This window comes from Rhinopithecus bieti, unplaced genomic scaffold, assembly GCF_001698545.2.
Source record: "Rhinopithecus bieti isolate Rb0 unplaced genomic scaffold, ASM169854v2 scaffold_1060, whole genome shotgun sequence".
NCBI lineage: Eukaryota > Metazoa > Chordata > Mammalia > Primates > Cercopithecidae > Rhinopithecus > Rhinopithecus bieti.
The window spans coordinates 1,029,541-1,040,769 of NW_016803381.1; the positions used below are offsets into that span (position 1 = coordinate 1,029,541).

The 11,229-nt window shown below is 34.4% G+C and overlaps 1 protein-coding gene and 1 long non-coding RNA gene across 2 annotated transcripts in view; one reads left to right on the plus strand and one right to left on the minus strand.

Moving 5' to 3' along the window:
* Positions 1-1,421, plus strand: part of LOC108535709 (uncharacterized) — a 22,454-nt gene extending 21,033 nt beyond the window's left edge. The window contains exon 3 of the long non-coding RNA XR_001887305.1: positions 1,088-1,421. This is a non-coding gene — a long non-coding RNA (uncharacterized LOC108535709). The remainder of the gene's footprint in view (positions 1-1,087) is intronic.
* TRDN (triadin) overlaps positions 1-11,229 on the minus strand; it is a 133,032-nt gene that overhangs the window by 21,791 nt on the left and 100,012 nt on the right. Inside the window, 1 exon segment of the mRNA XM_017881786.1 lies at positions 2,125-2,202. Coding sequence (XP_017737275.1) covers positions 2,125-2,202 — 78 coding nt within the window.

Here is an 11,229-nt window from a genome sequence, read left to right on the forward strand (position 1 = left end):
CCATAAAGAGAGCCACATTTTTTTTTTTTTAGATTTCTACTAATGAAGTTTTATTTGTTTCTAGTCTCCCGTGAACAAATTTAATAATCTAGTCTCTACATGAGCTCTACTTTTTAAAAACATTAAAATTGAAATATGTACATGCTCCTACATTCTGACCTGTTATAATTGTATTCCTCACGTATAATAGCACACTTTAGTGCCAGATGAAAGTTCCTCCTTTTACATAAAGCATTTTATTTTGTTTTGTGTGTGTGTGTGTGTGTGTGTGTGTGTGTGTGTGTGTGTGTGTGTTTTTTTTTTTTTTTTTGCAACTTGGTTCTAAGGAAGTTCCAGACTAAAATAGTGCATCAAGAGGACTGGCATAATCAGCCTCACTAAAAACAGCTTGATTAATACTAAATATGTCCTAGCTCCTAATCAATTATGTTAATGAAGTCATAGGCAGCACATCTGCAAGCCCTGACAAAGCCCATGATCTCAGCATTGCCTGATAATATAGACTCCTCTAGTTGCTCAGGGTTAGCAGGCTCCGAGCTTTCAGAGAAGACACTGACAAAGGCTTGTGGTCCTCAAACTTTTTTATTTTATTCACCACAACACAGTACTAAGTTCTGAGATGAACTGTCAAATTACATTGCTCTTTTAATACAATAACAGAACCTAGGAGTTCTACTTAACAAATGACACATCCTTTTCCAAGGGACAGATTGCTAGGCAAAATATATGCTACTTGGTGTTTTATGAGCCTCTGCTAGGAGATAACTTGGCACCAAACACTTGAATAATATGACTATCAAAGTCTCCCTTAAGTTGGGAAATCTGAATTCCTTGCTTTATGTCCATCTGGAACAACAGAATTAGAATCCCATGAAAAATTAAGGTAATACTATTATTTATGTGTGTTGTCTTGTCCAGTGAACATTTTGGTGAGTGAGATAGTCAGTTTTGTGTCAAATTCTCTTAAGTAATATGACATATTATAGTCCAAATGCCAAAAGAAATGTAATTCTGATTTTTTTTCTCTCTCTCTATTTTCTTTTTTTTTTTGGACTGGTTGTTTCTAAATCACTTGTTTACTCTCTAGGTAAGTGATATACAAGAGTAACCTCTTCCTGGATGAATCCTCATGAGTGTCATCACTTAGTCTCAAGGGATGGCCAAAGCCAATGGGCAGTTGTTGAGCTGAGTGGGAAGATCTTGAACAAGCAGGCTGAAGTGTCCACACTGCACACAGAAGATCCTTTCCAATGTGGGACAAAGCTAGGGGTTTCTACCCCTTTCTAGGGTGGCTGTGATCTGAGAAAGACCTCCATTTGTACTCTTGTAAAAATTTAATGGTGTTTTAGCTTTAATTACTGGTGTTTTTATATTGGCAAATTGAGTCTTGACAGAGAAGGAACTGTTTTCTATTCATCTCTGAATCGCCAGTATTTTAGACAATATCTGAAATGATCCCATGTTTGGGTTTTAATAAAAGTTTAAGAAATGAATGAAGACTTAAAGAAATGACTTTAAATTTCCAGCAAAATTTATTACAATACTGATCTTGAGACATCATATTTTCAAGAATTATTAGTAGTATTGTGTATAGTACTTATAAACTATACATACATATATATACAACAGTGTATATTTGTGTGTGTGTGTGTTTGTGTATGTGTGTGTGTGTGTGTATATATATATATATATATATTTATATACATACACAAAACTAGGAAAAGGTGGAGCTCAGATTCAAACCCAGCAACTCTGGCAGCAGCCTCTTCAGAGACTAAATTGATCAAGCTGTGGTAAAACTGCAAGAGTTGCAAGGCATAGCCTTATCTGTTTGTCCCTTTTTTTTTTTTTTTTTTTTTGCTTGATTCCCAAAGTACTAGAGTGGGCATCCTTCTGGAAGCTGAGGATCACCAATATAGGATCTTAAGGGGAAATTTTGGTTTTCTGAAAACAGCAAATTGCAATTTTAGGAAGAGTAAATTATAGTTTAGACATACTAAAAGTATGTAAGAAAACATTGGATTTTGCTGTTGCTTTGTGACTATTTTTGTTGTTCTTGTTTCTCTACATTCTATTTTACCTACAATAGAGATCTTTAAGGAAAAAAAAAAAAACAGTACTTGCCTTCAAGGGCAGGTGATGCCAGAGTGGGTCTGGAAGCTTGTTCTGTCGGTAATGGAGGTGGAATGGCTGGGCTTTGTCCTGTACATACAATGCAGAAGTAGGCATTGGAAAAAACAAAAGTATTAACAAATATAATATCTACAACTAAAAAGCTAGATCTGTCCCCTACATGCATAATTCATAATACCAAGCCAAGTATAAATCATATTATTATGCAATAAGAAAGCTATTATTAAGTGAGATCTTCAAGAAGATACCTTCACAGATTCAGTTATCTTCAGAGCCATTTCTGAATATATTATTTTCCATAGATGGATATGCAATGTTAAATGTATCTACTGGACTTCATTAATGGAAAATGTACATGTACTCAAATTAAGCAATTTATTTTTAATACGCACATTAAATTATGGAAACTAAAATCTCAGAAGCTGAGGAGGAATCTTAATATAAAAGAAATCACTATTTTTTCCATTTAACTAAAATTCTCAAATGATATAATACGAGCAATAAAAGAAGGTTGAAATTCATAGGCCTTTTCATATTGAAAAGATACATTTTTTCCTGCCATAATAAATGACCTGTAGTTAAGTAAACAATGAGCCAAAAAGAAAATATATTCAGTTTTATAGAACCTTGAAAGCTTCTCTCAAGTCTCTGAGCTTATCATGAACTGAAAAAAAAAGAGAGAGAGAGAGAGAAAGAAAGAAAACCCACAATCATTTCCAAGTACTTCTTTATCCCAAGTGATTTCTTTAATTAACCAATACCATCCAGGCCATGAACTCTCAACATTAGCTATCATATGATCCCATATAAATTGCTTGCAAAATATTTTATCATTACTTTTCATTCCATAAACTTCTGCTGTGTGTTTTTTATCCTGAAATCAACATGCAACATGGGCATGTGTACCTTCTAAAATCTCACTGACAACTAGATATTATCAAATGTCAGCGGACCTGCCTGCTTACTGAAAGGTTTCCTGTCTTAGAATTCACCAAAATTAGTTCTGGATGGTATAAAATGGTTTAACAAGCAAAGTAATTAGAGTTGCACAAGCACCACATTCCAGGCCTAGGCCCTCATGCCACATGAAGCTCTGTTCATCATACTGTGTTCTTGTAGTTGTTACAACCATACAGGTTAATTACTGAGCATGTTTAAGTATGTATAGAAGCCAAACATACTGTTTCATAACTTACAGGCCATATGCCTACAAAAATATCCATTTATAATATTCTCAAGTTTTTTCCTTATGAAAGTAAAGATTGACTTAAACATAATATAACATGGAAGTTTATTTTTTAGTTAGCAAAGAAAAAAATAAGGCTGGAAACACTAAAATGATTGATCCACATTATCTTTCCCTAGCTAATATTTATATAGTGTTTACTATGTGCCAAGAATGATCCAAATGGTTTTCCTGTATTAATTCATTTAATCTTCACAAGCTCTTTAGAATGTGCATATTAGTCTCATTTTATAGTTTTTAAAACTGAGGTTAACCGGAGTTTAGGCTACTCAGCTCCTAATAAGTGGAACTGGATTTCAATGCAGGTTCCCAAGTTGCAGTTCTTAAAGGTCCTCTCAGATTGCCTAAGCCTAACAGAAGGGTCATCTATCAGGAGTCCATGACTATAGCTGACGAGGGACGGGGAGTGAAGCCTCTACCCTAAGTTTCTACTTTCTCAGTGGGTTAAAGGGATTTATGCTTGGAAAGATCTATTCCCCAACCTTGTTTGAGGGCCATTCTTGAAATAATTCTAAGGTAGGGTAGTATTTTGTGGCTTTGAAAATAAGCCTACAAGGACAAAGAAGGAGTCAGTTAAATGACAAAACTTTTAAAATACAAGTGTCCATAAATATACATCAGTTGTTTCTAAATACTGAGATATATCGATATCTTCATAGAATGGTGCCTGTTGAGTCTAAGCTGTGTTCTACCCTGTCAGAATAGTACATGTCGACTACCCTGTCAGTGAATAGTAGTGGCTGTATAATTATAGTCTTTTATAGTCTTATTGAGTTATTGAGGAACTTATTATACAATATATAAAATCATTTCCCTGGAAATTTCACGTAATTTACACTATTCCATATTTTTAGATTTATCTAAAGGAACTACAAAGTTATTATTTTATTTAAAACAACTTCATTGCATTCTTACTATATACAAACCCTGAAGAATTATTAAAACCCAACCCTGTCTTCAAGAAGTTCCCAATATACTGGCTGAAACAGACCTCTAGACAGATCATTACATTATAGTGTGTTGAAGGAAAATCATATATACAAAGGGTATACTGCAGAAAGAGTCTTGAAAGAGAGTAAGTTAACAGCCTAAAATGAGCCTGCCAGGTAAGGAAGGATGGGGAAGATGGAGGGATTCCAGGTGGAAGGTATGTGGTAAATTAAAAAAAGAAAAGCCTCGATGCCAAAATAGATATATTTATTAAAACACACAAACTGGTGCTTCTGCAGCATAAAGTGCAGTATGCAGTTCATATCAGAAATTCTCCACAACTATAATCTCTTTTTATTCTGCTCTCTAACGTGGCTGATGGCATGGTTGTAAGGCAGTGGACACAATGGGTACAATGGGAAAGTGGGACCACAAGCAAAAAAAAATTTAAAAAACAAAGGAGAAGCCAGCTGGCTGCCTGTCTCCATGGTGACAGTGATACTAGCCCTGGCAGGGAATTACTAACTCAGGACAAGGTTTTGTCGTGTTAGGGTGCACCAAAACAAATCAAATGGGTCATACTTGAGCATGACACACGACTTTGATCCTGACTCATATAATAAGTGATGTCAGAAAAACTGACTGAAATCACAAATCGTTTTGCTAGGTGAATGAATACATTATATAACATATACAATGAATACATAATGAATTATATTAAATGTAATATTATATTAATAATACAGTCCTACAGCAAAATCAGAGTTATTTAGCATAAAGACTGCATGCTTAGGAGTCACATGGGTGTAAGTGACGGCTTCAGATCCGTCACTTAGAAGCTGTGCAAATTTGAAAATCTCATAACATCTCCAAGCTTCAGTTAGGATATTTATAAAATGCGGATAGTTGTAGGGGTGTTATAAGGATTAAGTGATGAAGCACCCAGTGCATGGGAGATACTCAAAATATTAATTCTTTTCCTGATAATGTATTTACAATTTAAATCCCATCTAATTACACAAGAAGATTTGAAGTTGACTTTTGAAGTAAGAAAACAAAAACAAAGAAAATTGAACATGACAGAAATAGCAGAATTCATTTGCAGAAAAGAGGCTTATAATTTTATTAGGAATATATTCTTTTGGAATTCCTGAAGATTGTTACTCTCTGAAGGAAAGATTTAGCCTGTTAAAATTTACATTTGAACTTTAAAGGTGTCCTTCATTTTACAAGCTATTACCTGAAAATCCCTCTGACATTCAAACACAGTAAGTTGACTTCATTTCTGTTCCTTGAGTGATTTGGGCTGGCTTATTTCCGTAATACCTGAATGGTAGGTTGGCAAATTGCTAATACTTTATTGTTCTGAGTTCTTTCCCATACAAGTCAATTTGGTTGTTTTTGATTTAATCAAATTCTTTTGGGGCTAGTGTACAGTGTGCATTCATTCTAATGCTCTAAGTTACTGATGTTTTCTTTACTTTGCTAGAAATGATGAATGAGATTACTCAAAATCTTGTCAAGGTAGGAGGCTATGAGCTGAATTCTGATTGCATGAAGGAAGAAAAACAATTCACTACACTAAAGTTTAATCTATCTAGTTTCTTTATGAATGAGATTCCCTGATTGAAAGCCATTTCTGAACATCTGAAGCCTACTCCCTCTATCTTGTAACAAATGTTGAGGCTATTTTTTTCTCTAACACCTAATAGAGATTTTATGTCATAGACCCTCATTGGATTTTCCTGGAAGTATGGAGAGTTACATCCAGAGAACTCTGAACATTTTGGAAGGACCCTAATCATGCAAACAATGAATGGCAATAAATCCTGGGACTGGAAAGGTATGAGGACCTCGAAGTAACCATTGAGTTGAAATTTATTTAAATTAAAAACACACGATATAGGAAATCATTACAAATCCCTGTGTCAATTTGTTCTTTCAGGTTCGTAGAAGGCATTTATAAATCTATGACTAAAAGTAAAGTGAGAAGATGTGAATTTAATAAGGAAATGATAGTCAAGTTTATTAAAGCAATAATACTACTTATGTATTGGTATAAGCTTCCTAGACTACTTTTGTAAGATGTAGAACATTTTCAAAGTTTGGAATTTAACAAATACTAAAATTAAATGAAAAGATGATTTTATATTTTGGCTGAGACATGTGATTGTGCTAAGGTCCTGTGTTAACAGGAGCACCTTGACCTTCATGCTTCCTTACTATCACTTGCTTCTGCCTTGTACTTTTGGACCACTTAGAGATGGAAGGAGGAGACCCTAGAGATATGGGGTGCCAACCACTCCTCCCCTTCCCAACCCCATCTCTTAAAAATAATTGAATTGCCACTCATATAATAATCAGAGATGTTCAAATTTGCCTGTTAAACAAAGACCTCTCCAACTGGGAATAATCTGAAGAAGTTCAGGACTTTGTGTAGAGGTGGGCAGGCACAGTAGGTTTTTACTTCAAACATAGGCATCCTTACACCTTTCATTTGTGTATTGCTAAATGTCACCACTGTACTTTGCATTTCTTTTCTTCCTTCCAGGGACTTCTCAACCCCAAGGGCAACCATAGAGTCCTATACAAAGAAAGATAGAGCAGTGTGAAAGAAGCCTGGATGGAAAAACGAAGACAGAGCCAGTGAGCCAGAGCCAGAGAACCAGGCAGAAAGGCAGAGAATGGAAAACATAGAGAAGGTAGATGCATAGAGAGACAGAGATTCGACGGGGAAATAAGGAAGGAAGGAAGAAAGGAAACCAAACCGTTCTCAGCACTACAACTTCTGCCTTGTTCTGTTCCAGAACAGTATGAGCTCAGTATTTTTTCAGTCTCTCAATTTTCTACAACTAATAATTTGCTCTTTCAGTTAGTGGCAAAGGCTTAACAACAAAGGCTTGTCTTTAATACTGGAGAGGCACTTTTAGAATTTATGATGATAAGCCTTTTGTTCTGGATACGGTATGTTGCACAAGTCTAGGGACTGGGATTTCAAGTGTCTAGTCCATACTCTTATTCCTTTATTGAATATTTTTTCTCTTCTTGTTTTTAGTATGTATCTCTTGAGTCATTAACATACAACATATATAGGACTTCCGCTGAGGACACAATAATGTATATGATGGAAAAGATATGTAAAAGTGCCTCGAAGAGACTTGTTCTTGTGAGGGACAGACAGGAAATGGGCAATTATCATCTAACTTAGGTCTGTTGTTTCAAGGTAAAATAAGATTACTAACATCTGTGTTAGCTGGGATGTTGTGAGTGTTTGTGGAGATAATAGTGCAAATGAAATTACTGAGGGACAATGGTGAAGATAGGGCCGTATCATGGAGCTTACATTAGCGATAGAAGGAGACGGAAGATACAAAAGCAAGACAATATTTCAGATTTCATAAATGAATGGCAAGCATAGAGTGGTGAGGCAGAGAATGAATGGAGAAAGAGATAAACTAAACTGGACAGTAAAGGAAGAGCAGGGCCCCACTAAACTATGTGGAGTTTTGTGCAAATCACATGAACACACGCAGAACATTTTAGGCTGCTCATGTGAGTTTGGATTTGTCCTAAGGGCAAGAGTAAGCCTTTGAAGGGCTTTAGCATGATAGGATTTTAAAAGATCGCTGGCTGCTATGTGAACAAAAATAATGTTGTAAAGAAAAGGACATGAGCTGTATCAGATCAGTTGGAGACTATTGAAATAACCCAAGCTGGCTTGGACTATACAGGGGCAGTGTAAACTCATTCATTCATGCAAGAAATACTTATTGAGTGCCTACTCAGTACCAGACCCTTTTCTAGGACATGGAGTTATAGCAGTTAACAATATAGAAAAAAATCCCCTAATTCATGCAGCTAAGACTCCAGTGTGCAGAGACAAAAAAAGAAAAATAGCAACTAAATAAGTAAAAAGGAAATGAGTACCCTATAAAGATTTATCAGGGAAACATTATAAGGAATGCCTTTCAGAGTAATGGGTAGTGATCTTACATGTATGGTCAATGAAAATCAGAAGTTGTAGAGAAGTGGATAAATTCACAGCACATTTTGAAGTAGATCTAACAAGACTTAATGAATTTGATGTGGCAAGTGAGAAAAGTAAATCAAGGATGACTTTTATAATTTGACTTGCGTATCTGGGAACAAATAAGTACAGTGCCCAAACAAGGGCAGAAAATTTTTCATTCACCCAGCTGTTTATGTACTCATTTGCTTAGTCTTTATTGCCTCTTGCATTAGATAGTTTTCACCTTGCCGGAGTACCTGTATAGAAGATCACCAATGAGGAAGCCAGAGATGGCTTATTTGGTTATCCCAAGAATACATCTTATTGTTAATTAACTCTCAAGGGTTTTTTTTTTTTTCCACAATTTTAGAAAATTTTTAAGCAAATGAATTATTCAAAATAAATTGGCTATGTGACCCTACTATAAGGTGTTTAAAACACCAAAAGCTTAAACTTCTTAGATCAAAGGACATCCTCCAGGCCAAAATGTTTCCACTGGAACGGTTTCTTTGCTTCCTGATTAAAAGCTTCCCTAATATATTTCCATGTGTTATTACATATTTGCGTATTCACTTTGATAGAAAGCAAGAATAGCAGCCAAATACATATTTCATGCTTTCTTTTGATTAAAAATGATAAAGGTAATATTAGTGGTTTTTTCTTTCTCATCTCCAATTTATGAAATAAAAATAATTTTCCATGGAATGGCCAACTAAAGAAAGGAAATATGATAAATTCAGATCATATCATTGTTCCATTTATCCTTGTACCCTGTTTATGACAGAGTACCTGATGTTTGGGGTATAATAGAAATAGAGGCATAGAATCATATAGTTTGAGAATGTAAAAGACATTTGAAATCAACCATTCTAACACTCTAATTTTTAAGATAGACAAAAAAATGGTCTCTGGAAGGATAAATAGCCTAACAAAAGTCATGCACTGAGGACAAACCTAATATAAGATTAAAATTTTTAACTCCATTTTATTTTCCTATTTAATCAACTATTTGGACAGTCAAGATAAATGCCAGTTATTTTACCTGTTACCATAAATGACTCTTAACCATTGACAAATCTATAGGCATTCGCTTCCTAAGACTTAAAAAAAAAAAAATCATACTTTTTTACATGGTCATTTTCTGCTTAACCTTAGTTAGACATTGAATGGACTTGATATATCCCATAGAAGAGGCCCAATACTTTAAGATCAATCTCCACATTAGCTGACCAATTTCTGCAGTTCTAGATAGACTGTCAACTGGGATATTTTTAAAACTTTAAGAATTACCAAATCTTCATTTTTTAAAAATAATTTCTTCTAGTTATCTGAACAAGATCTCTTTCAACTCCACAGAAAATCATATTTGCGTATAGGTAAGGGAAAGGGGAAATGGTGAAGACAGAAGATATATGTAAATAGGTAAATATGAATTGTGTTTTTATTTTAGTACAAAGACCAAAGCTGCTAGGGAAAGAGATTAATGAAGCCAAGTGGATGGATTGGAGTCTCAATTAAAAATAATAAATCTGTTTAATACACCCAGCATGCAATGTCCTAACTTGCCATGGAATCATCCAATGAAATGTTCAATACATGGGATTTCAAATTTTCAGTGATAAACTGTGTTAAACTGCCTAGTGATAAACTGCCTAGAACTTGGCTAATTTCAGTCAATCCTCAAAGCTTAGCTCTTTTAACTCTTCTTGGACTCCCCTCTACCCATTCTCCTGAAAACACTTTATGCTCTCAGAGGACCCAATGTATGCGTTATCCTCTGCTTCCGTGGTTCTCAATACATTTGTTTATTTACAAGTTTTTTTTTCTTAATCCTCAGCAGACAATAAACAACTCGAAGCCAAAATATGGACCATATTAGGCAATACATATTTAGTAAAGGAAAGAGCATTATTAAAAGTGAAAATTATTGCTTAAATGAGTGAGTAAACAAATGAATATTGCTAAATGAGACTCTGTTTTACTGCTTCTGGAGTGTTTTAATGTAAACAGACTGAATTACAGTATTTTTGGAGCTCTTGGTAAAATATGAAATAATACCAAAGATACACAATGAAACTTTAACTTATATATTTATGGGTTTTTTCCCCAATTATTTATAGTTCTATACCAAAGTATTTATTTTCTTTCTGGGGGAAGTTTACTAATTTATGAGTAGAACACTAATCTTTCAAAGAAAGTTATACATTTTTCCATGATTAGTGGGAAAAAGTGAACTAAAGCTTCAAGATGAAGAAAGACAGCTTCATTATTTAAACAGCTCTACTAACATATAGCACTTTTAATGTATTCTGAATATGTATAACTCCCCGCAAGTGGAAAGACTACGTCAATTATCTATTGTGGTATCTTTCGGCCTAATGAATTCCGCACTCACATATGAAACTTGAAGAGTGTTTTAGTGCCAGAAGATGCCTTAGAGTTCACTGAGAACATTGAAACCCAAACAAAATGGATGATTTGCCAAATTCATCCAACTGACTTACAAGTAGGACCCAAGTATGCAGAGTCCCAGTGCAATGCTCTTATACAACAGTATCCTGTCTTTGAGTTTGCATTTGCAGGTATTTTCAAAAGAGCATAGGGGACAGGGAATGAACAAAACATAAGATAAAATTTTAGAAAGGTACAAAACAATTTCAATTAATTACAGACAAATATTATATTGTCATATTATGTTTTAGAATTTTAGTTTATATAATTTTAGAATAATAAAGAAGACAGGATTAAAATGTAATTTTCCATATTACAGTAGGAAGATATTATTGATGGGCATTTTAAAACTTTTTTTATTTGAGGATACCTTAAAATACAAAGAACACATGTTTTCAACCATCAGTTATGATAAGACAAAATTCAGAGTTATAATGAATTCAAGTTTCTGGATATCTTT